The sequence below is a fragment of the Girardinichthys multiradiatus genome, chromosome 20 (genome assembly GCF_021462225.1).
Source record: "Girardinichthys multiradiatus isolate DD_20200921_A chromosome 20, DD_fGirMul_XY1, whole genome shotgun sequence".
Taxonomy (NCBI): Eukaryota; Metazoa; Chordata; class Actinopteri; order Cyprinodontiformes; family Goodeidae; genus Girardinichthys; species Girardinichthys multiradiatus.
The window spans coordinates 41234496-41260731 of record NC_061812.1 but is presented as its reverse complement, the minus strand read 5'-3'; the positions used below and the strand labels follow the sequence as shown (position 1 = coordinate 41260731).

Below are 26236 nucleotides of genomic sequence, written 5' to 3'. Positions count from 1 at the left end.
AAAAGACATTGTAGTAGTTTAAATTTTATTAAGAGTTTTATATTTACTTATGTGCAATAATAAAAAGAACAGTCAGTGTAATTGCCTTCAGGTAATATTACAACATCATGAAGTGCCATAAAAAGATGCCATTTAAGAGCATGAATTGCCTAAAATTGAATTAAAGACAACTTTACTGACAAAAAAGTGTAATTACGAGACATTTAAGGATATAAAATGCCTTTAAAAACAGTCACTGTGTAACTTTATGAGCTGACTTTGTAAATAAATAGATATCAGCTTTGACCTATCAAATTCAAATATATGAACTGCATTTATATCTTCTTCAATGAAATTCCAGCATCCATTTTAGTTCCTGCAGTCTGGATGCAATAAAGTGCATAAAAGCTGATTGGGCTGTTGTTGTGGAACACCATGTCCTTGTGCTCAAATTGATCTAGGGTCCCCCGCTGTTTGGCTCCGAAACCAACATTTCTGGGCTGTGGTATAAAAACATGTAGGAGTCGCATAGAAGTCTGCGGACAAGTTCAGGTGCAAGAGCTGGGTTTGCCCGGGTCGACTCCTCATCTGGCTGGCCGAGGAAGTCGCCGAGCTCGGGACAAGCTCGGACCTCGGGAATGTTGTAACCGTTCTGATCATCGCCTGTCAAAGAAGAACGACCTTAAGATTAGAGATCGGCTTCACATAAGATAAAGGGCAGTTGGAAGACGTCAGAGTTGCTCTCAACTTGTTCTTTATCTGTTACGGTCAAGGTTGAATTAAAACAAAAGTGCACTAGTCATGCGGAACAACTTCAATCCAAAGCAAATAAGGCCTGTTGTTGCACAACTTTAAGAAATTTTCTTAAGGATATTTTTTTGCAAAGTTTAAAAAAAAAGCTTACCATATCTGTCAGCCATGCTGTCAAAAAAGAGCCATGAGTGGGAATCAAGGCCATACTTGACAAAGGACACATAGTGGCTGGTTTGGATGCAAAGCACACCAAACAACTGCATAGTGTGCCTTGGCAAAGGAGCATCCGTGGCTACACCTGCAGGTAAAGCCAGCGCCTTGGGAGAGTGGCTGCTCCGGGATTGATGGGTATGTACCTACAAAACATATAATCAACAGTTTAACATTTTACACTCCCAGCCATTTTAGTGGATTACCTCATTTTTAAAATTGTTTCCAGGCCTACCTGGGTGTTACAGGTACTGCAGTACTGTTTGATTCTTCCTGGTTGAAGCTTGCAATCTGGTAAACACTGAAGACACTCAAACGTTGCCATCCGTCCACAGATAAAACATTCCCTTGGAGCTGTTGGGCAAAAAAAGAAATAATCTGTAAACATATTTCCAAAAGAATGCATTGCATCCATGACAAATAAGTCCCTCACAGTTGTACAGGAGATCTGTGATGTCCAGCTCTATGGAGGGAATGATGTGAGAAAACATCTTATAGTTGTTTCCACACCTTGGCATCTGGACTATGAGACAAGGTGGCATCTAAGGGAGAGAAAAGGAAAGCTGTTTAGTATTTAATCATTGAAACAAAAAGTTTTGATAGACTACTTTAAGCTTTGTTTTTAAGGAAGAGGGCTCACCGTTTCGAATTTGATGTTACCAGACATGCAGGATGTGTCTAGCAGCTTCTGGACGGTGGGAATTTGTCCCATCTGCTCCTTTTCCAGAAAGATCTGGAGGGTGTAGGCTCCCTGAGAGGTTCCTTCTTCCGATCTTTGGAGACACTGATGTTCAGTAACTTCATTATGTAGCTCAAAATGTGGTCTGCAGTGTAAGCAAGCACCATAAACTGAGTGGCTTAGGGATTTACCTGAGCTTGAGCAGAGGCTCGATGCAGAGCACCTTCTGAAACAGCACTGAAATGAACTCCTCAGGATCTGTTTTGGGGCAAAGCAACGAATAGCAATGACCACAGATGCTCCAAGTTAGACTTAAAGCAATGTTACACTGTGACTTGCAAAAGGATTTAATGTTTCCAACATTTTGTCACATTTTAAGTATAAACCTTTACTTCATGTAATACACCAAGCAGTGCATGATTGTGTATTAAAAGGAAAATGATGGTTTTCAAATCTTTCTCAAATAAAAATGTGAAACATGCGGCATGCATTTGCATTTAGCCCTGCTGAGTCGACACTTTGTAGATCCACCTTTTGCTGCGATTACAACTGGGTTTTTTGGGTTTCCAAGCTTTCCACAAATAAAAATAAAGAACAGTTTGCCTAATATTTTTAAAATAGCTTGAACTCTTAGTAATCTGAACATTTTCAAGTCTGGTCACAGACTCAATTTGATTTGGGTCTGGACTTTGGGCCATTCTAATACATGAACATGCTTTGATCTAAACTATTCCAGGTTAGCTCTGCCTTCCATTGTGTGTTTGGGGTTGTCAACCTTCTGGAAGGTGAACTTATTCCTAGTCTCCAATCTGTTGCAGCCTCCATCAGGTTTTCTTTCAGTATCCCCCGGTATTTAGCTCTATCCATCTTTCTAATAATTCTGACCAGCTGCCCTTTCACTGCTCAGTGTTTCACAGTGGTGGCGATGAGTTTAGGGCCGGTCTGAAGTCGTATATCTCACCACAAACTGCATGTTTCACTGGATTTAATGCTAGGGTATTAGAGAAAAGGGGGGGCGGAGTACAAATGCATACCACACTTTTCAGATTTGGTTTTGTTAATATTTTTAAAAACCACTAAGAATACTTTTGCAAGGCACCGTATTTGCTGCAATACAACAGTAGGTACCTTTTTCATTTTTGCTGAAGGTTTCACAGCCAAGTTTTTTCCGAAAGTTCATAACACTCGTTGCTGGCACAAAGCCTTGTCTGCAATGAATAAATGCATTAGTCCAAAGCATGTAGCAGTAGAAGGAATCTATACACACAGAAGAAAATACATGCATTATTGGAATTAAAAGAAAGAACTTGTATACTAGTCGCTCTTTATGCCTTTTACAAGATAAAAGCAGCTCATGCTGAACAATGTTAAAATCTGTGTTCTTACCTGCGTAAGCTATTGACTATCGATTTCAGAATGCAGGTTATTGGTTGTTCTTTGTCAGCGGGCTTATTGCAGATGGCATCCACAGTCACAGATGAACTAAACAAACTGAGAAATAAGAAAAATGTTTCTTAATCTCTGCATTTAACATAGCGCAAATTTTCCTATAGAGAATCTTCAAATAAATCTCACGAAGGATAGAGTGAGTCTGTGCAACGTAAAACATGTTTAGTCCAATTCATTTCTACCTGAAGAGCGTAGCATCCAGGTAACAAGAGTTTTTATGACCCTGTATACCCTTCATTTTCCCCACAAACAGCGACACGGCCTCTGATTCAGGGACAGGTGGTGCATCTTCCTCTGAATCTTCATATGGAGGAACTAAAAAGACACAAAAATAGAATCTGTGAATATCAGGCATCACTATCACTGTCCACAGTGAAATGGGTTGAGATTGGACTGAGAGTGTGGCAACCAAGAAAGATGTGCCAGTTCGAAAATAAACACCTTCGAGCGTGACATATCCATGTGGACAAGTTAAATGCCTTCTGGATAAAGTTTTACGTCTCAGACGAGACAAAGGTTGAACTGTTGGAAGAGTTAACTGAAGTATTTTAAACATTGCATCAACAGTGAGGCATGGTTGTGGTAGCATCATGCTGAGGGTCTCTGGCTGCCATAGGTACTGGTGCATCACACAAAAGTGTGTGGAATAATAAAGAGCACCAACTCTTAATTCTTACTTCACATCAAATCAGCAGCTTTGATCACCAGAAAAAAGGATTTTTTTTTTAAACCAACTTTAATACAAAAATTTAAAAAAAGAATCAGCGAAAATCATGGAAGTTTAAACAGATGTAAACTGAAATGCTCTGCAGTCCACAAAACATTTAAAATGAACACTTTCATAATAGTGGCAGCCTGAAACTGTTCAGTCTGCATTATAGCTTCATTGCTGCACAGTCAGTCGTTCTTCCGATTTATGCAGCAAAGAAGGGTTACATAATATTAGGCAAACATGCAACTTGTTTTCCAGTAATAATTTTGAAGAATGTTTGCAATAAGCAAAAGGAAAGAGCCAATTTGCTTCACTTTGTCTTGGCCCTCACAACATGCTTCACACTCTTAGCCACCAGCTTGAAAAAGCAGGTAGTGGCATCTAAGGCCGCGATGGTCCGTCCGGTTGGAGAACAATGCTACTAGCATGCAGGCTGTAAACGCATGGCATCATTTATTGCAGCATAAGCAGCTCTTTGTGACTGGGAGAGCCTACCAATGCTGCCGTAACAAAGGACCGCTTGCATGTGGAATAATTACTGTAATTATCTGTTATATTGTTCAGTTCTATTGTACAGGAACACTTCTGATTTTTTGTTAAATATTTAGATATAATGCCCTGCGATGGACCGGCAACCTGTCTAGGTTGTACCCCGCCTACCGCCCATAGACTGCTAGAGATAGACACCAGCTTCCCCGTGACCCACTATGAAAGAAGCGGTTGAAAATGACTGACTGATTGATTTAGATTTGATAATACACCACAAGCTTAAAACAGTAATGGATGTATACATGTGCGATTTCAGCCATGTGTGCACCACTTAAAGAAAAATGTCAAACCTGGAGGAACGTTTGTGGTTTTGAAGGTCTTGGTTACTGGAGAGGAGCAGACAAACCTGCTGTCCGGGCAGCATTTTGTGATGGGAACAAACAAAGCACTGTTGCTCTTACAGGTGAAGTACCTTTGATCTTTGTACACCCCATCAGAGCAGCCTTTGACTTCATAGTCCTGAAACCACAAGATATTAAATAAGTATGATGGCCATCCGTAAAAAAAAAACAGCAGCACATTTATACAAACTCCGAATCCCTTACCAGTTCAATCCCAGCGAATATATCCGTCTTCCCCTGTGGGATCCCCAACCACTGGATCACGCCATACACTGTGATCCCAGCATTGTTAACAACTTCCACCAAGGATCCCTCCTCTAAAGGCACAGAAGATGTGCTCAGTGTCTGGTTGTGAATGACGCTTTGCTCCGATTCGTTTTTGGTGACTTGTCTGGTGCTGGTCCCAATACTTGGCATGGAGCTCCCACACATCACCACATTGCTTCTTGAACCTGTTGACAGGTATGCAGGGTGCGTCAGAAGGGGTTAACAAGTCATGGTTTCTTTTTCTTTCAGCCTCATCACATGGTAAGTGTAATTTGCAATGTATTTACACTCCATGACATTTTTCACATTATATCCAAAAAAACTGTGTGCTTCAAAGTCTTTTATTGGGATTTTATGTGACAAGACAAAGTGCCACATAATTATAAAGTGGAAGAAAAAGGACAGATCTTGCTTCTAACTTCCCAAACAACTATCACCAGCTTTGCGGGCCCTGCTGAAGAAATGCAATGCCACAGCATGATTCTGCCACCACCATGTTTCACCATGGGTATAGTGTTTTTAGGACCATGTGCAGTGTTAGTCTTGTGCCACAAGCAGTGTTGGGCAAAAAGTTCAGCTTTGGTCTCATCTATTCAGAGAACCTTCTTCCAGATGGTTGCTGTGCTCCCTACATGGCTAGGGGCAAACTGCAAAATGTACTAGTTATGGTTCTCTGGAACACTGTCTTTCTTCTTACTACTCTTCAAAGGGCCAGATTTAGGTGCAAGACTAATGACTTGCACTCGACAGATTTTCCCACCTCAGCTGTGGATCTCTGCAGCTCCTCCAGCATTCTCGTTGGCCACTTGGCTGCTCCTCTGATTAATGTCCTCCCATAAAAGACAAGTTAGTTTAGGTGGACAGCCATGTCTTGGCAGATTTACAGCGGTGCCATACTCTTTTCATTCTCAAATAATTTCTCTGAGGCTCTCAAAGCTTGAGGCAGCTTTATAACCTAACCCTGATTACAAGTTTTCCACAACACTCTCTATGACCTGTTGTATGTTCTTTAGTCTTCATAATACTGCTTGTTCACCAAGGTTCTCTCACAATTCACTTCAGCAGAACAGCTGGATTACTGAAGGTCGAAAAAAAAAAAAAAAACTGATAAAATACATTTAAGTTTGTGTCTGTAGTGTGACAACATGTGAAGAAAAGCTCAAGGGGTGTGAATGTTTCTGCAAGACATCGCGTCAGCACACCTCAAATGAAGGTATGTAGATAGTTTCATGTGTATCATGTGCAAAAAATTATCAGCGCATGTGACAATTCTACTGTCGGACATTCCAGAGCAACAAAACCAGTTTTTCCAGTTGTATTTGGAGACCTTTTTCCTGCATCACCTTCCAACTCACAGATGCCTGATCAAAGTGTGAGACTTTTAGAGCGGAGATCATGTTCTTCAAAACAGGAGAAGTTTGAATATTAAAATAATTGCTTTGATATTTTCAGTGTAGTCAGAGGTTTACTTGAACTTACCACCACTTTTAACATCTCTATACTGCAGACCAAGGTGGGCAGCATAAGACTTGACCACCTGGATGATGTCTGCAGCGTTCAAAATGGTCAGAGGAGCTAATTTGTTGGCCAAGGAATCGTTTTCGTTGTCCTTTTAACAGAGAAAACCGGGAAAAGTAGTTATTTAAATGTAAACAGCTTTTTGTACACAGATCTAAAGAACAAATATATTTGCATGCGACTTTCTTCTGCGAATAAGACAAGGTTCTTATCTTATTGAAAATCTTTGAACAATTTTGGAAAGATCATAAGAGATTGCTTGCTACATTAATCTTGCAAATAAAAAGACAGAACAAACTCACCATAAATTCCACCTGGAAGCCAATCATCTTCAGGTCCCCCTTGTTTTCCTTCTTTCCGATTTGCATCAGGTTCTTCACCACTCCGGGGACTTGGCCCTTCTTGTGCTTCGTCACTACCAGGTCCCCCGCAGACAGCTCGCAGATGGTCGAGAAGAGCTGCGGGTTGGACAGCACCTCAAGGCGTTTGCTGGTGCTGGAGACGTAGAGCAGCAGCTGGGCCTGGTGTCGGGTCAGGGCGTACGTGTCGACCGCCTTCACCAAGCCCCCGCTCTTGGGGCTCCCTGCGTTGGAACCGCAGCCGTAGAGGAGCCCCATCAGCTCCCCGCCCGCTGTCTCTGCCTCCACGCGACCGATGCACCCGCGGCCGAAACCTTTCCTCGACTTTCCGCGGATGACTATGAAGAACCTGTCCTTGCTCACTGCTTTGGACTCCATGGAGTTCCCGTCAGGCCCCCTCTCTGTGTTAAAGAATGTTGAATCTGGAAGAGAGTTTATTGAATCTGTTAACCTGTGGAAATACAGCAAAAACTCCTGACATACTATTGCATTATTTGGTTTGCTGATAAAACAAAAAACATAACGTTTTATTAGGAAACGGGTTAATTACTAGATAATTAAATAAAATGCGTTCACACGGAAGTATAAGCTTTAACATTCAATTCAACTTCAACATGAGCTGGTTTGTCTGTAGGGCATGGCCTCTAGTAGCCCTGGTAAAATAAAAGCAGCTCAGTAAAAAAAACCTTTCGTTTTAATTAGAAAAATTTTACCTACTCCCAGATTGCATTGGTCCAGGTTAGTTCAGCGTTGCCAAGACGGATTAAATGGACGCAGAAGCAGGTAAATCCTGGCGCGACGCTACTCTTCCTCCTGACTAGGAAGAGGAGGTGAAATACTCTTTAATGCTGACCTGCATGTCACCAACCACGCCTCACTCCAAGGCTCAGCTTCTCCGCCTACAGCTGTTATAACAGAGAAACAAAATAGTCCTCCTGAGCCACCTGACTGCGCCGCAGCTGAGGAATGAGCTGCGATAGCGTTCAGCCACAGATATCACTTGAATGTGGACGGGCAAGGATAGTTTTCTTCGTCACTACTGCAGATTTGTTGGTTAGTGGAGACGATTATTGGGCGGTTGATTGAATCCGTGTTAGATCCGATAACCATCGGCTATCAGATCAGAAGGTTAGTTAAGCATAAAGTTTAGAAGAACAAATTTATTCTGCCAACTGGAGCAAATCTTTTCAGGACACTCAACTGGGCCCGAAAGCCTGGGACCTTAAGGTACCCTTGTGTACTGAGGTCCAAAAATAAGTACTTTTTCTGAGACCTCGGAAAAGTAGACCCATTGTTACGGACAGAGTCGGAAGGATATGGCCTACGAGATTTTGCAGTGTCATTTACAAAGATTGCAAAAGCCATAGAAATGCTGGAAAAAAAAACCCAAACAAGAACAAACTTCTATTTGTGGTTGATGTTTTCAGTAGCAGAGCTTTTTCCAATGGGGCTTCTCCCTGCTGTTGAGAATAATAAAAATCTAACAATAATAAGGCAATTTTCACCAAAGTATTTAGTTTTTGTACTTAGTCCTTGTAAAAAGGTCATATCTTTCCAACTATGCCTGCAATCAGAACTCTGCCAGTTTTAATGCTGTAGACACAAAAAGTAGATGCTAAAAGAGAGAGGCTAGACAACTTCTACTAACTTTAGGTGACAAACATTAGATGCGAAGAGCAAAGGCCAGCAGCTTGATACTCACGGAAACCTTTGCAACAGCTATATGGTAGATGTTAGATCCTCTTGGAAACTTCTGCAAAAGCTAGATACTAAATGCAAAAGCTACAAATTCTTAAAACCTTTGCTAGAGCTAGACGCAAAACTAAAAACCTCTTGGAAACTTTGGTGAGATTTCACAAAAGCAACTCGGAACCACGCAAAGTATCCATATTTCCCCCTAAATGTCCATCGTGTGGACTCAGTAGCATCCCTCAACACAGCTCAGGTGATATCTTTTTGTATCATCCATGTTTGAAGATTTCTCCATTTTACATTTAATATTATATTATTGTTTAGAATATGAAAATAACTGAAGTTAGACAATATAATGTAATAACTGTTACCAGAATTTCATGTGATAGCACTTGGAATAACATTTTTTTTACATGTTTAAAAATTTACAAAATATTTTTTGTTTTTAGAGAAATTCTGTTGTGGTTTTTATAGCTCCAGCAATAACACTGGCTAAAAAGACTATGAAAGTCTAAAGAGAATGCTTATTTGAGTGATACTGATGTGTAATTTCTTTAATAATGCTACTGCTCTTGGGGGCCTTCTCCCACAGCTGCTCAGTTTGCTTATGCAGTGGGCCAGTTTTGCTTATTTCAATAGGTTTAGGTTATATGGAAGTAGGAGCTGAAAGAGTTTTTTTAATAATAAAATACCCAATGACATGTTTTGGGATCATCCTTTCAGTTGAACCACGTATGACAGCATCATTAGCTATTCATAAAAAAAATATAATTTGTAATAATTTTAATAATAATGAGGAAATTGGGGACATTATACAGAAGGCAAGTTTAACATAGGTTTTTTTTTTTATATCACTAATTCAGTCTTAAATTACAGATGTGCTGTATTTGCATTAATATAAAGTGGGGAGAACAAGTATTTGATACACTGCTGATTTTGCAGGTTTCCCAACTTGCAAAGCATGTAGAAGTCTTTAAATTTTACTATAGGTACTATTCAACTGTGAGTGAATCCAGAAAATCACATTGTGTGATTTTTAAGTAATTATTTAGCATTTTATTGCATGACGTAAGAATTTGATACATCAGAAAAGACAAGAATCCATTCAGCAAATAGTTTGGAAATAGACGTTCCTTTAAGTGTATTTTTTCCTCAAAAACATGGACATATTAAATTAAGTTTTAAACATAAAACACTGTCATTACTTCACTTTTAGAGACTGTTCAGTCCAAGTGACTTAAAAAGCAGTTTAAATAGTCAAGTGCTGCATTCATCGGTTTAGATGAATATATATGTCTACTTCTTAAACCATATTTCAAAGAATTTTTATAGGAATTTAATGTTCCAAAGATGTACAAGGACTTAGACCCAGCAAAAAATATTTATGGACACTTCTTGACAATGGCTCTGTAGAATTAGTTGGCTACATAATCTATTTGAATGTCAGTGGAAGAAATTATCTAGCCAGCAACCGAAGAAAAGAAATTACTTAAGCCATCTTGAAGTGTAATTCCTAAAGTTGCAAAAACAACAAAAATGCAAATGGTATCCACATAAGACTGGCAAAATCATAATAAGTTTGACTTTTCTGATAAAAATATACAAGAACAGAGTTAAAACAAACACAAAAACAGCTATTTGTGGTACTCATCTGTCATGAAAAATAGTGCCTGGAAGATATTTGCATGTTTTCCTAAAGCATTCCACAAATATTTGAAAGGCTGAAAAACACAATGCTTGGAATGATATCAGTAGCTTCAGAATGGTTTATGATAACGTTTCAGCATCAGAATCAGAAAAGCTTTATTGCCAAGTACGTTTTTGGACATACAAGGAATTTGTTTTGGTGTAGTCGGTGCAATACAGTGCAAATTAAACAGTTTAAACATATCTACAATATAATATAAATATATGTGCACAGTTTTAAGTGAGTGAGAGTAAATGTAGAGCAGTATAGGATGCAAGAGCAATACAACAGTGCAGGTGATCATTGTGCAAGTATGGCAGTGCAAGTAAAGCAGGAGTCCAAGCTGAGCGTTAATGTAACGCATAGAGTTACAGGTTACAAGTGAGCATGCAAAATGAGCATGAGATCATTTCAACGTACTTTGATAAATATTTCTGATTTGCTGAAGTTTTAGAGTGCTTACATTTGCAGTCAGAAGAAAATGAACTCCACCACTTCTGATACAAGTCAGTATTCAAATATTCAACCAGAAATATACCGAAACCTTGCTGATGGCTATGGAAATCCTGTGGTTTCTCTCAAATTTGCTAAGGGAGATTGAACTAAAAATCAGTTGGAGTAAATGAAAACAATTTAGCCTCCATGCATAAGTAGGTGAGAAACTCGATAATTAAAGGAAATATTGAGACAAGTCATATTAGTTGATACTGCGCCTCAAGTACAAGTTGTAATTTGAGCAATTATTTTAGATTTCCTGGTCATTTTCTCAGCTTTTCCCTTCATTGGTTGTTCCTGCTTGTATCAGTATGCATATACAGTACAGACCAAAGGTTTGAAGACACCTTTTCATTCAAAGAGTTTTCTTTATTTTCATGACTATGAATATTGTAGCTTCACACTGAAGGCATCAAAACTATGAATTAACACATGTGGAATTATATACTGAACAAAAACGTGTGAAACAACTGAAAATATGTCTTATATTCTAGGTTCTTCAGAGTAGCCACCTTTTGCTTTGATTACTGCTCCACACACTCTTGGCATTCTGTTGATGAGCTTCAAGAGGTAGTCACCTGAAATGGTTTTCACTTCACATGTGTGCCCTGTCAGGTTTAATAAGTGGGATTTCAAGCCTTATAAATGGGGTTGGAACCATCAGTTGTGTTGTGCAGGAGGTGGATACAGTACACGGCTGATAGTCCTACTGAATAGACTGTTAGAATTTGTATTATGGCAAGAAAAAAGCAGCTAAGTAAAGAAAAACGAGTGGCCATCATTACTTTAAGAAATAAAGGTCAGTCAGTCCGAACAATTGGGAAAACTTTGAAAGTGTCCCCAAGTGCAGTCGCAAAAACCATCAAGCGCTACAAAGAAACTGGCTCACATGAGGACCGCCCCAGGAAAGGAAGAACAAGAGTCACCTCTGCTGCGGACGATAAGTTCATCCGAGTCACCAGCCTCAGAAATCGCAGGTTAACAGCAGCTCAGATTAGAGAATAGGTCAATGCCATACAGAGTTCTAGCAGCAGACACATCTCTAGAACAACTGTTAAGAGGAGACTGTGTGAATCAGGCCTTCATGGTAAAATAGCTGCTAGGAAACCACTGCTGAGGACAGGCAACAAGCAGAAGAGACTTGTTTGGGCTAAAGAACACAAGGAATGAACATTAGACCAGTGGAAATCTGTTCTTTGGTCTGATGAGTCCAAGTTTGAGATCTTTGTTTCCAACCACCGTGTCTTTGTGCAGCGCAGAAGAGGTGAATGGATGGACTCTACATGCCTGGTTCCCACTATGAAGCATGGAGGAGGAGATGTGATAGTGTGGGGTGCTTTGCTGGTGACACTGTTGGGGATTTATTCAAAATTGAAGGCATACTGAACCAGCATGGCTACCACAGCATCTTGCAGCGGCATGCTATTCCATCCTGTTTGCATTTAGTTGGACCATCATTTATTTTTCAACAGTACAATGACCCCAAACACACCTCCAGGCTGTGTAAGGGCTATTTGACCAAGAAGGAGAGTGATGGGGTGCTGCGCCAAATGACCTGTCCTCCACAGTCACCGGACCTGAACCCAGTCGAGATGGTTTGGGGTGAGCTGGACCGCAGAGTGAAAGTAAAAGGGCCAACAAGTGCTAAGCATCTCTGGGAACTCCTTCAAGACTGTTGGAAAACCATTTCAGGTGACTACCTCTTGAAGCTCATCAACAGAATGCCAAGAGTGTGCAGAGCAGTAATCAAAGCAAAAGGTGGCTACTTTGAAGAACCTAGAATATAAGACATATTTTCAGTTGTTTCACACTTTTTTGTTCAGTATATAATTCCACATGTGTTAATTCATAGTTTTGATGCCCTCAGTGTGAAGCTACAATATTCATAGTCATGAAAATAAAGAAAACTCTTTGAATTAGAAGGTGTGTCCAAACGTTTGGTCTGTACTGTAGGTGTAAATATTTGTAAAGACAGTATATTTTTGTATCATAAGTTGTATTTCCTTTATGAACCTGTGTACACATGTAGAGTCCTGTTTTCAAGACATTAGATTCTTCTTCACTTTCAGAACTGCAGCATGGGATCTAGTAAAATGAAGTCTATGGATTGAACCACAAAGTGACATGTCAAAAAGGAAGGATGTCCCCTGTCTTTTCATACAACGCAGTCAGCATGCATGGGTGACAGAATCTTGACTGTAGATCTGTTTTACATAAGAGCCCTTATCTACTTCAAAATGAGCACACAAAGGGCTCCTTCTCCTTAACTAACACCAGAATCAAAGTTTTATCTGAAATTAGTACCTGAAAAGAATGGGGGGGGGTCACACGCAACAAGTTTTTGCTTTAACACACATCGTCGGTGAACAAGTTTGTCTTCTGTTGGCTGAAAGTTGCTCTTAGCCGATAGCCATCTGTTGCCTGGTGATCTTAAGAATAGGTAGAGCCTGAGAAGATTGCAAACCCTGTAGAGTACCATAGAAAAGCTTTCATAGCCCATGAACCTTTTCAAATTATTAGGATTATAGTTGCCTGACTCAAAAATCTGAAAAGTGTGGCGTGCTTTTAAATTCAGTTCCCTTTACTCTATTACCTTTACATTAAAAACCTAAAGTGATAACTTAAAAAGTCATCTTTTCGTAAACAAAGTCCCCGCATGTAATTTAAGCTCGGTAAGAAGCCCTCAACTGTCTTTTAGAGAACAAAAAGCATCATGAAGACAAAGGAACACAGCAGGTGGGTCAGGGAGAAAGCTGTGCAGATGTGTAAAGCAGGGTTAGGTTATAGAGCAATATACCAAACTGTCCATCTCAAAAAGAAAGGAGAGCATTTTATTTAGAATAGTAGCAAAGGGGCCCATAATAATTTTTGAGGAACTACAAAGATCCACAGCACATCAGAGGGAACCACCAGTCATGTGCTCTACAAATCTGGCCTGTCTGGAAATGTGGAAAGACATTACTGAAAGAATACCACAGAAAAGATTTACAACCATGTAGGAGGCACAGCAAACACATGGAAGAAAGTGCTCTCATCCATCGAGACCAGAATTTAACGTTATGGTCTGGATCCAAAAACAGTATGTGTTGGACATCACCATAGAAGCATCATCCCCGAGTGAAGCATGTTGTAGGGATGCTTGTCTCTAGCATGAACAGGAAAGCTGATCAATGTTGATGGGAAGATGGCCAGAAGTAAATGGAGGGCAATTCTGGAAGAAAACCATCTGGAATCTGCAAAAGATGTGAGTCTGGGGTAGAAGTTCACCTTCTAATACACAATCAATCTAATCATACACCCAGAGCTACAAGAGAATGGTTTGGATCGAACAATATTTATGTATTACAATAGCTCAGTCAGTCCAGACCTAAATCTAATTCACAATCTGTGACTTGAAAGATTGCAAAAAAGTTCAAAGGGTACTAATACTTTTCCAGGGCACTGCAAGACCCAGAAAAATATAAAGTGTATGATTTCACAACAACAACATTAAACGAGGTAAACCTGTTAGTTTTATTTTTATTAATGCCATTTAACAGAAATGTTTTAGCTTTACAACTGGATGATCAACTGCATGGAAAAGCTACACACTCTCTTCTGGAAACTCAGCTGACAGGAGAGAATTGAAAGAAAACAGTTACTCTAAAAATGAGTAATGCAAGAGAAGTCAGGGGTTAGCTTTTAAACATACAGTCCGAAGGTTGGGGAAGTGGTCCTCCCAAAGAGCACGTGTCATTTTTGTCCTTAGTCAGGAGACTGACTAGCATCTAAAGTAAGCAGTTTAAATGTTTTCAATGATGTGTAAACCAGATTCATTTATAAAAATTCTTAAGTCTGTGATCAAACCTGTGTGACTTCAATCAAGCAATGTGGTCCACCTGAACTACTCAGGGCCATGTAGGTGCCACACTTGTTCCAAGTCGGAATCATCACTGCAGGCATAAGAAATGTCAGAGGCCTCCTTGCTGATTCCATGCTATTTTTCTGCATCACAAATGGTAACCAGATTTAAAAAGAAACAGAAAATGAGATTGTATGTTACAATTACTGATGATTGTGTGGATTGGTGCTCCACCTGGTTGGATTGTGGTTGATCCCTCCTCTTATTTGGCCAGAAGTTCAAAATGAGGCTGTTGAGAAGAATTCCTGACTTAGTCACGATTCTGCTCCCGAATGGCCAGTTCAAGGAACTGCAAGAACGGCAGGGTGAAAAAATTTGAAAAGAATGTCACAATGGCCTGCAGCTAATACCACACATATCCTGCGGGTGTGAACATCATCAGACTTTTGGCTACAACACCATCACCTTGCAACAGACACCATGAGGTCATCTGTTCCCATGATTACAATTTGTCCAGTCAGCTGCTCTGCTGGGAAAAGGTAGGTAGTGGAGTTGAAAGCGAGTGGAGATTGTGGAAATTCTTTCATCCTTTGCTGCAGCCCTGCAGCTTGACCCTTACTGCAGTAAATGAAATCTATACAGAGATTTGATTTTGCATACTTGGTTTAAGCTGATTTGGCAATCTGCCCAAGACATTGTCTTTTGACCAATGCCATCAGAGATAAAGGCCTAGTAGTTGTCTGGCTGGGTGTATTATCAGTCAAAAAACTAGCTTCAGTCCAAAGGAAAAAGAACCAACTGTGTATTTTACCTCATCATTGCAGAAAGAAGGTCTGTGACTGAAGAGTTGTAGTGGGGCTTATCCAGCTCTCCAACCATAGTTAAAGCTGTTTTTAAAACCTTTATGTAGAGAAAACCAATAATACAAGAAAACAGCCCAGTTATTATTGAATTACTTATCATTTAAGGATTATTATTTACAAAAATATTCAATCTAAAAAAAAACATTGTGAAAACCAGCTGCAGGTCAGTTTGCACTCTAATCAACTGGGGGATAAAAATGGGGATATGGGGATAAAAAAAAATCATTAAAATGCTCCAATCAGACAATTTATTTGTAGACTGATAGATTGATAATATAAAATCTTGTATTTCAAAATTTTATTTTACAAAGATTTTATTTGCTTTTGTTTTGAGTCTAAACCCTTTTTGGCAGGTTGACTCATAAAAATAAGATATTATAACCTCTAATTAAACCAAAATAATGAAGGGACCACATTTCCTATCCATACACCTTGAGTTGAACAGTTACTTTAAGAAAAAAATGCAAACTGACCTGTGTTTGGTATAAAAACATTTCATGACAGATGGCTTCCTTTCATACCCATTTTTTGGTCAAAACTGCAAAAGATCAAAAAGGTGAAGGGGTGAAATGCTCCAGCATCTGCGAAATCTAGTACCTCATTAATCCAGTGGGAAGTTTGATTTTCTGTGACATTATTTTCCCCAAGATGGAGAGTTTCTATGAGATTAAGAGCTGCAATCAGCACCACGCCAGCAGATGGGGGAGGGTGAACTTGAATTATATGTTCTAGAAGATAAATTCAAGACACTAGATGAAGGTTAGAAAATGTGAATACCTTTTGTTTCAGTCTGCTGTGACCTACAGTGGACTCTTTACTGTTGTACTGGCCCTCCAATGGTTGTTGCACTTCTACACTGTAGTTACGGATGTCCTCTCTGGTCAGGACTCCTCCATTTGCCTGCACCTTTGTGTGGAAAGAGAACACTTTAATTTTCAGCTATAATGCAGGCCCTTCTAATACGGACATTACCTCTTGCTCTATCTCCTGCGTTATGGCTCCATGGTAGAAATTCCTGAGACCAGCCCTAAGGACATCAGCCAAATCAGGCATCTTAAGGTAGGATCCCAATCTCAGAGCCTGGCCATCTGGGATGAAAATGTCCCTGAAGCGTTCCTCTATCTTCTCAGTTTCTAACTTAGATATTGCAGTAGCTGTAGGCAAAGCCAAATGATTCAGGTGCTTTAACATTAACTCATGTGATATATTGAGAGGTAAGGTCTAAGGAGGGGAACGTTTGACTCACCAAGACTATGTGAAACATTAAATCCATCTCTGGCTACATCTGCAGCTCTGCTGACAACATCGTTCCATGATAAGCTGCAGAGAATTGTCGCAGTAACATCTCTGTGTTAAGCAGTATGTTCAAGAATACAAAAAGAGAAATCCACCTTAATAGAGGCCCACCTTCCATACATCCTGTGAGCTCGGTGCAACCCCAAGAGCATCCCTGGAACCCCCACGAACAGACCTGCCTGAAAATGGATTGGTACTCACAAGCTAACACATTAAACCTGAAATACTCAAACATTCCCCACAAATTCAAATTTGGAGTACCTTAATATCAGAAGCATTCTGTACCACATCCTCTGTCAGAGTTTTAGGTGCAGAGCTCTGAAAATTGATAACCTTGGTTTGATTCCGACGGGAATCATGGATCTACATCACCCCTCCTCTACAAAGATACTCTGATGAGGATTATCATCAAACACTTGTATGTATTTCTGGAGATCAAATCTTTGAAAAATAAGTCACATACCCACCAACACCCGACATGTGTGGATGCACAATGCCCAAACAAAGAGCTCCGACGATTGCTGCGTCTACACTGGACCCACCATCTTGAAGTACTTTCTCACTAAGAGCCGGGCAGCGCTCATGATCTGACACCACACCTTTTATGAAAGCCTGTGGAGAAACTGTGAGGATAAACCGATGCGGTCAAACTGGAGCTGCAAAGAATGTGTGGCATTACATACCAAAGGCTGCAGGTGCATTTCTATGACCAAAGCAATGGTTACTCCAATAGCAATGATGGAAGATACAGCATATACTTGAACTGGTGTGTCCAGGGTACAACACTCCTCATCCATTTCTGTGGGTTTGGTCAGGTCAAATGGTTCTTGGCTCCCAGGTGACCATTCTTTCAAATGAACGGGATCTGTAGCAGCAGCAAGGACATTTAAGGTTTGACTTGTCATGCAACACAAATTCTGTTCTTGTATGACCTGAAATGTATCCTCAACCCAGGGATTTCAGCTGGCTTTGTTAAACAAACATAAGGCCTCTATTGTTTACCCGTTAGCTGGTCCCCCTCATCATGTTTTTTGGTAAACCCATCTAGCGAGGAGCCATCGGCCAGCTCAGATGAACTCCCAAAGCTCTTGTAGCTGAATGTTGAGTGTTAAGTTTTGTTTCAGCAGATACACTCATTGTCACTGTGTACTTATGCCAAGGCGCCAGCTCTAAAAAACCTTCGGTTGCACCAGTTCTCCACATAGAACACACCCACTTTAGGAGGAACTGAACACAGCAGGTGCAATTACTTCCAAAGTAATTATATCACCTTTTGAGTGTCACACTAAGAGTCCAATGGGTACTTCATGTTCAATTTAAAATTTAAAATCCTGAAATTCATTATAAAATTATGGCAGATATTTTTGAAGGGGATGGACTTTAAATAGATGGGATGGAGGGAGAGAAGAATGGAAGGAAGAAAGGAGGGAAGGGAAGAGGGAATGTGGGAAAAAAAAGGCCACAAGAAAGGAGGGCTCTCAACAAAGGAAGTGAGGTAGGACGCAAAGAAGGAAAAAATAATTTAGGAAAAGGGGAAGGAAAGAAGTAGAAAAGGCAGGATTTGGTGACAAGAAAAGAAACAACACAAAGAAGGAATGGAGGTAGAACAGAAGAGAGAAAGGAAAAGAGAAGGAAATAAAGAAGGAAGTACATGGGAGATACAAGGAAGAAATATTGGGAAAACAGAAAAAGGAAAAGAAAGACATAAGGGAGAGAGGGAGAAACAATACAATACTTTAGATAAGGGCTGCGACCCACAGGTTATTTGTGGCCTATATTTCAAAAATGGAACCAGTGTGGCCGGTTAGCACCGGCGGCTGATGAAGATGGACACTTTTTAAACAATTTCTTGGGCAAACATTTTACCTATACATGGCTTCTCAAAAAGATGCAGACAAAATAAAAATCTTATTAACTGGTAGATATTAAGTACAACATTTTGTAAATGTTCATTTAATTTCTCAAAAGCAGACTTTGGGACTCAATAATCTTGGTTAAATACAAGTGACCCATACATCATTCTGGTTGATGCGAGCAGACCAAAAATTATGCTAGACCGAGAAAATAAAAAGCGATCAACCCTTAACATTTTGGAAATTATACGTCTTTCTTTGAATGAGACAACCTATTATGTTCCAGATCTACAAATTTTCTTATTGACCCTAAAATAAATGTTTCAAAACAACATAAAAGGTAAATCCATAGTTATGCACATCATCATCCAAGAAAATAGGCTGCACTTGGTCAGTAATTTGGCTGCATTTTTAGGCTGCACTTCTGATATATGCAAGTATGCAATAGCGTACATGTAGATAAAAAGAAAAACACTGTAGATCTCATTTCATGTGATGAACATCTTTATTTCGTCTTTAAGAAATAGTGCTGTGTAAGTCAAAACAACAATGTAGCTGCCTATTGAGAGCAAGTGTCTTCATGAGTTAGGATTATATGTATTAAAGTAACAAAGCTGAGTGCCTATGTGGGCATAAAAGTAGGAGCAGATCTCATCCCTTGTATTATGAGCTGATCCTCAGTGGCTGAGGCTGCGATGCCATGGCTGTTGGAGGTGGAAGGAGTTGTGCTGCACTACTTGCTTAACTTGGTTTTGGCGCTGGAAGGCATTGTGGGACACATTGCGACGGTCTGTCCAGGCCTTAGCCTTCTGCGCGCAGGTTACCTGGGTCAGCTCTGTCACAGCTTTAGGCTGGGAAACATAGCTAGCCACAGCTTGACTGGTTATAGAGCTGCTTGGAGGAACAGTGGGCTCTAAATTTGAGGGGCTGGATGGAAACAGCAGAGAAACAACATGAAATCATGTGTTTCATGCAAGAATCAATTAATTCAACACAGAAACAGAAAAGGTGAATCTTATTGTCCCACCTGTTCTTTCCTGTGTTTGCAGGTGTGTCTCCTTGAGAAGTAGAGTTATGTTGTTGTGCAGCAGCCAGCAGGGCATCCTGGTTTTCACATCCACCTGCCTCTGTGAAAACACATGGGAACCTGTTATGTAACTGTGCTACAGGTTAGTCTGCATGCTTTCTCTCTTTCCTTCTATGGTAAAACTAACATGCATAACATAAGGGTATGCTGTTTTCTGTTTAAACAAAGGAAAGAAAACATAAGTCAGACAATCTCACACTAAACTGAAAACACTCGCAGTGTTAGGAGAAGGAATAATAATGCTTTATTGTCTCATAGATTAGCCAATATATATTTTAATCTAAAAGGCAGAGCCTTAGCACAGTATTCTCCTTAAACTTTTCCACGTTTTATACCACAAACCTCAGTGTATTTTATCTGGACTTTATGTGATAGACCAACAAAAAATAGCTGATAATTGTGAAGTAGGAGGGGAAAGATTCAGATTTTGTTTAACATATAAAGATCTGAATAGTTTCATATGCATTTATATGCACACCTCCTCAGTCATTAAAATTTAGAACCATAAATGGCTGACCCTACAGCCATACAGGTCTTTTGGGGCACGGCTCTAACAGTTTTGCAAATTTACACAATTTTATCCAATATGCTTTGATATAAAATGTGCCATTGTCTGTAGGTTTTCTTCCTACAGAACCTGTATTTAGCTCCATCAACTGTGACCAGCTTCTGTTCCCCTGATGAAGAAATGCATTCCCCACAGCATTATGCTGCCATCACCATGTTTCATCTTGTGGATGGGTGTGTGCAGTGTACGTTTTTCCTCCAAACATAACATGTTGGACCTTCTTCCATTTCTCTCTGTGTTCCCTGCATGGATTGTGGTGAACTGCATTCCTTTCAACAACAGGTGTCTTTTCAGTTTTTTATAAAGGTAAAATTATTCTGTCTTAGTATTCCCCAACCTAGAATGTGGATCTCTGCAGATCCTCTAGAGTTACCATTGGCTGCTTCTCTGAATAATGTTCTCCTCACCCTGTCTGTCAGTTCACGTGGACATTCGTGTCTAGGTAGGTTTGGAGTTGTCCCAGCTGATTTTCATTTTCAGATGATGGATTGAATAACGAGATGTTCAAAGCTTGGGATTGTGTTTTTATAACCTAACCCTGCTTTAAATTTCTCTAAATGTTCTCCCTGACCTTTCTGCTGTGCTCCTTGGTCTTCATGATGCCCTCTAAGGGCTTTTACAGAACAGCTATATTTATAATTAGATTAAATTACACTCAAGTCAGCCCTATTTACAAATTAGCTGACATTTTAAGTCGTTTATCTGCACTGGATTTTAATTTGGGGTATAAGAAATAATCCGGCTGAATGAAAATACCCAACATGCTTTCTTTCTTTTTAAATTTTAAACTACTTCTTGTCATTTCCCTTCCACCTTACAATTATGTGCTACATTGGGTTGATCCATCACATAAAATCCCCAAAACCAACAATAAAGTCCGTGGTTGTTCTTCTTCAATAGCAGGACAAAAAGTAGATAAAAAAGTTTAAGGGGTATGAATACTTTTGTAAGGCACTGCCAAAACCGATAATTCAGTATTTTAAGCTACATTTACTTTATTTTAATATTCATTTTAACCATATAAACTGATATTCTTAATATTAGAAGTCCTACCTTGATGGTTGACAACAAGCCATCCCTCCTCAGCTACTTCTCCAGGCTTAACGTCTTCAGGGGTCTCCTCTTGGCCCCCAAACAGAAGACGGGCGATTGTTCTAAACATGACTATTTCTTCCCGTTGGTCCTGTCTTGTTTCATTTTTTATTGTGCAGTAGAACTTGGATATAAACTGCAGAAAACAAAGAAAAATATAGTATAAAGCTTACCAGAGCACCATTTTTAAAAACACAGAAAGACACACAAATCTCTAACTCCCTATAACTGGGTGATGTTGTAAAAGTTGTTCTTTATATTATTTTTTAAATTCGGCCAGTGTTGTGTGTCAGCTGACGAGGGTGTCCAATGAAAAGGCTGCAGAGTCCCACAAAACATCTGTTTCTGTATAAATGGAGGCGGGGCTTATTCTTCTATGAAGCAGCACTTTACCGCTTTGTCTCCTGATCCATTTTACATGGAACCTTATTATTTTAAAGTTGTCCTTTTTATATGACAGTGTATATCTGTAGTTTTAAGTAGCAAACATCACCGATCAGCGGTTGATATAAGGGATACGAGGATCTGCTTTGACAGAAATTAGATACATCTTCTTGTAAATCCGTTTACATCAAATGTTAAATGTCTACGCAGACGTGTTTTAAATTAACGAGTAAAGCTGCAGTTTTCTTACCTACCTGGACTTAGCTTGTCAATTTGACCCCCCCCCCCTTCAGAAATTGCCCGACACAACTACGAATTTCTGCTGCATTGTTGTTTTTGTATTTCAAATATTCAAACAAATCAAGCCGATACTAGCCCCTCCCATGTGACTCGCCCACTCTGACAAAAGAGCCAATCAGAGCTCGCCAAATGAGCCCGCCGTTCGATTTGAGTGTAAAGCATGCTGCTTTCCATTACCCTCGGATTTTCGGACGTTGAATATCGTCATACCCAAATTAAACATACTCCAGTTACAATTACAGTGCAGCACAGACCATCTCTCTTCTTTACAGTATTTTGCGCTGTTCCAAAAACACTTACTGAAGAAACAAGGGCGTTTTCTCATTTGTTTGAAATGTTACAGTTTGTTACAGTGTGTTCCTCCTGATTGCCATGCTTTGGCTGAACTCTCTACCTTTTATCCCTAGATAGAGGATTCTAATCCATACCCAGCAGCTTGTTCATTAATGTTCTCTAACAAAGCTCCGAGGCCTTCATAGAACAGTTTTCTTCATACTGAAATCAAAATCCACACAGGTGGACTCTAGTTACTAATTGGGACTTCTAAGATCAGTTGGTTTCATTTAATTTTTTTAGGGGCATCAGAGGGAAAGGGGGTAAATACAAATGCATGGCATACTTTTCCAGTTTTTATTTGTAATTTCTTTTAAATCCATGTACCATTTTCATTCCATTTCACAGTTCTGAATTACTTTTGTGTTGGCATGGCACGTAAAATCCCAATAAAATACATTAATATTTGTGGTTGCAACCTGATACGATATGAAAAACTTCAAGGGGAAATTGCGAGTGTTAACTGGAGTAACATCCAGTTAACAAACTAAACAGAACAAATCATAGTAGTATATGAAGTGGAAACAGTAATACCTTTGTTTTCCAGTAAGGATAACATTGCCAGAAGGGTAGGAAATAGGAACAAAACAATACAAAGTGTTTCAGATTGCCATCAGTTGAAACAACTCTGCTTTTGAAACTTGTTTTGGCCTTATCCTTAAATTTGTATTTCAATGTAAATTATCTTAATCTTAAGCTGTCAAACAGACATTATGATGATCTATGTCTGATCTATTGAAATAATCTTGTCAAAATGTTTAGTCAGCAACGAGATCAGGAGGCTATAACTAAAAGTATACTAAGTTTATTAGACTGACCAGTTTGTAATAAAAAAAAATTATGAAAATTATTGAAATGAATTTAGTGTGGTAGTTGGTAGCACTGTTGCCTTGCTGCAAGAAGGTTCTGGGTTTGACTCCTGGCCTAGGGTTGTTCTGCGATGAGTTTGCATGTTCTCCTCGTGCATGCGTAGATTCTCTCTGGGTACTCCAGCTTCCTCCCACAGTCCAAAAACATGACTGTTAAAGTAATTGTTCTCTCTAAATTGCATTTGGTATGAATAGGTGTGTGCATGGTTGTTTGTCCTGTGTGTCTCTGTGTTGTGAGGGACTTGCGACTTGTCCAGGGTGAACCCCGCCTCTCGCCCATAGACTGCTGGAGGTAGGCATCAGCTCCCCCGCGACCCTGTATAGAAGAAGCGTCTATAGAAAATGGGTGAATGGATTAATTTAGCTTGCTTTTATTTTAAACTTTTAATTGTATTTGCAAAATATGTTATCCCTAAATGTCAATGGTAGACAAAAGTTTGCAACATTTTATATTCCAGAATTGAAATAAAAATGTATTTTTTAGCATTAAAAGAGCGTGCAATATTATTCAGCCCCTTTACTTTCAGTGCAGCAAACTCACTCCAGAAGTTCAGTGAGGATCTCTGAATGATCCAATGTTGTCCCAAATGACTGATGATGATAAATAGAATCCACCTGTGTGTAATCAAGTCTCCGTATAAATGCACCTGCTCTGTGATAGTTTCAGGGATCTGTTCAAAGCGTAGAGAGCATTATGAAGACCAAGGAACACACCAGGCAGGTCCGAGATACTGTTGTGGAGAAGTTTAAAGCCGGATTTGGATACACAAAGATTTCCCAAGCTTTAAACATCCCAAGGAGCACTGTGCAAGCAATCATATTGAAATGGAAGGAGTATCAGACCACTGCAAATCTACCAAGATCCGGCCGTCCCTCTAAACTTTCATTTCGAACAAGGAGAAGACTGATCAGAGATGTAGCCAAGAGGCCCATGATCACTCTGGATGAACTGCAGATCTACAGCTGAGGTGGGAGAGTCTGTCCATAGGACAACAATCAGTCATACACTGCACAAATCTGGCCTTTATGGAAGAGTGGCAAGAAGAAAGCCATTTCTCAGAGATATCCATAAAAAGTCTCGTTTAAAGTTTGCCACAAGCCACCTGGGAGACACACCAAACATGTGGAAGAAGGTGCTTTGGTCAGATGAAACCAAAATCGAACTGGCCACAATGCAAAATGATATGTTTGGTGTAAAAGCAAACACAGCTCATCACCCTGAACACACCATCCCCACTGTCCAACATGGTGGTGGCAGCATCATGGTTTGGGCCTGCTTTTCATCAGGAGGAACAAGGAAGATGGTCAAAATTGATGGGAAGATGGATGGGGCCAAATACAGGACCATTCTGGAAGAAAACCTGTTGGAGTCTGCAAGAGACCTGAGACTGGGATGGATATTTATCTTCCAACAAGACAATGATCCAAAACATAAAGCCAAATCTACAATGTAATGGTTCACAAATAAACGTATCCAGGTGTTGGAATGGCCAAGTCAAAGTCCAGGCCTGAATCCAATCGGAAAGAGCTGAAGACTGCTGTTCACGAACGCTCTCATCCAACCTCACTGAGCTCCAGCTGTTTTGCAAAGAAGAATGGGCAAGAATTTCAGTCTCTCGATGTGCAAAACTGATAGAGACAAACCCCAAGTGACTTGCAGCTGTAATTGCAGCAAAGGGTGGCGCTACAAAGTATTAACGCAAGGGGGCCGAATAATATTGCACGCCCCACTTTTCAGTTTTTCATTTGTTAAAATAGTCTGACAGATTCAATAAATTTCATTCCACTTTACGATTATGTCCCACTTGTTGATTCTTCACAAAAAAAATAGAATTTTATATCTTTATGTTTGAAGCCTGAAATGTGGCAAGAGGTTGAAAAGTCCAAGGGGGGCAAATACTTTCGCAAGGCACTGTATCTCTGAGGGCTTTTGCAAACTGTGATCTGGCTTTTTATCTTGCTTTTGGAGTTATGGGTTCTTCTTCTCTGAGTGGCCTTTTAGCCCATTCAGATACAGGGCTTGTTTCTTACCAGCATCAGCCAGCATTTTCACAAGGTCATTTATGTTTGCTGCACATTTCTCGTCAAAATACATTCATCTTTGGGACACAGAACCTGTTTCTTTTCTTAACAGTATGATGGCTAAGCATTTCTATGGTATTTATACTTAAATATATTTGATTGAACAGATGGACGTGGCATGTGGTTATTGCATCCAAGGATCATCCACACTTGTGGAGGTCCACACTTTGCTCTTGGCTGATATCTTTAATTTCACCGTGTTGTCACGCAAAGAAGCAGCATGCTTAAATTGTTACCTGCAAATACATGCAATCTGTCTCCATTTAACTCAAATGTTGTGATTTACCCAGCAGAAGTGTACAAAGCCATGGCATCATCATCATTTGGGTTTTTCCAAAATTGCATAGTAATCTATGTAGGACCTTCTGATGTTGAAGAAAGGGAGTAAATACATAAAACTGCCTAAAGATTCCCAGTCTCGCTATTTTGACATTTAGCAAATATAAACTATTTTGGTAATCCTCAACTCCTTCAAAAGGAAAGTTTAGTTCGATTTAATGTTAGTGAAAAACATAATTCTGTCTTATCTGGTTTTAGTGGAATGAGTCCTCTTGTCTTGTAATGGTGTTATTTATCAAACATATTTCACAAAAAAAAATTCTTTTCCCTGTACTTTTTGAATTACTAACTTTACTTTTTGAATTACTAAAAGGTAATCTTTGCAAGATCTTAAGTTAGTTTTGCTAAACGAAAATCCTGGACTGATCCCCACCACCTGCAGTACAGCGCCACCTCGTGTTTTCTGACATGAACTAAAGAAAAATCAGTGCTGACTTTTAACCAGCAGGTGGCGTAATTCCTCCGCTGAAACCTGCTTACGTTTAGTAATGATGGGTATGTCTGTAGCCATGTTAAATACAATGTAACTGGACAAATGGCAAATGTAAACTATTTAAAATATTCACAGAAAGGGGGAAAAATACAGCTTAAGAATAGCTAGGTAAATTTATTTAGTGAACCCATAAATGAAATAGGATT

General features: G+C 39.7%; 1 protein-coding gene across 5 annotated transcripts; it reads right to left on the bottom strand.

Moving 5' to 3' along the window:
• Positions 1-11: 11 nt before the first annotated feature.
• On the bottom strand, positions 12-16219 carry cyldb (cylindromatosis (turban tumor syndrome), b). Of its 5 annotated transcripts, none has more exons than XM_047346741.1 (17): positions 16172-16219; positions 15868-15932; positions 15343-15431; positions 7534-7721; positions 6760-7238; positions 6419-6548; positions 4877-5124; positions 4622-4790; positions 3253-3385; positions 3008-3112; positions 2750-2829; positions 1813-1879; positions 1583-1715; positions 1376-1484; positions 1178-1296; positions 884-1088; positions 12-642 (listed from the first exon to the last, which is right to left on the bottom strand). In XM_047346741.1, exons 4-17 carry the CDS (start codon positions 7544-7546, stop codon positions 437-439), a joined length of 2196 nt encoding a protein of 731 aa, XP_047202697.1. In that variant the 5' UTR covers positions 7547-7721; positions 15343-15431; positions 15868-15932; positions 16172-16219; the 3' UTR covers positions 12-436. The 5 variants fall into 5 exon arrangements, with proteins under 5 accessions (XP_047202697.1, XP_047202699.1, XP_047202698.1 ...); XM_047346743.1 differs by having other exon boundaries at positions 7530-7721; positions 16172-16218; XM_047346742.1 differs by lacking the exon at positions 15868-15932 and having other exon boundaries at positions 16172-16198.
• Between the last annotated feature and the right edge of the window lie 10017 nt (positions 16220-26236).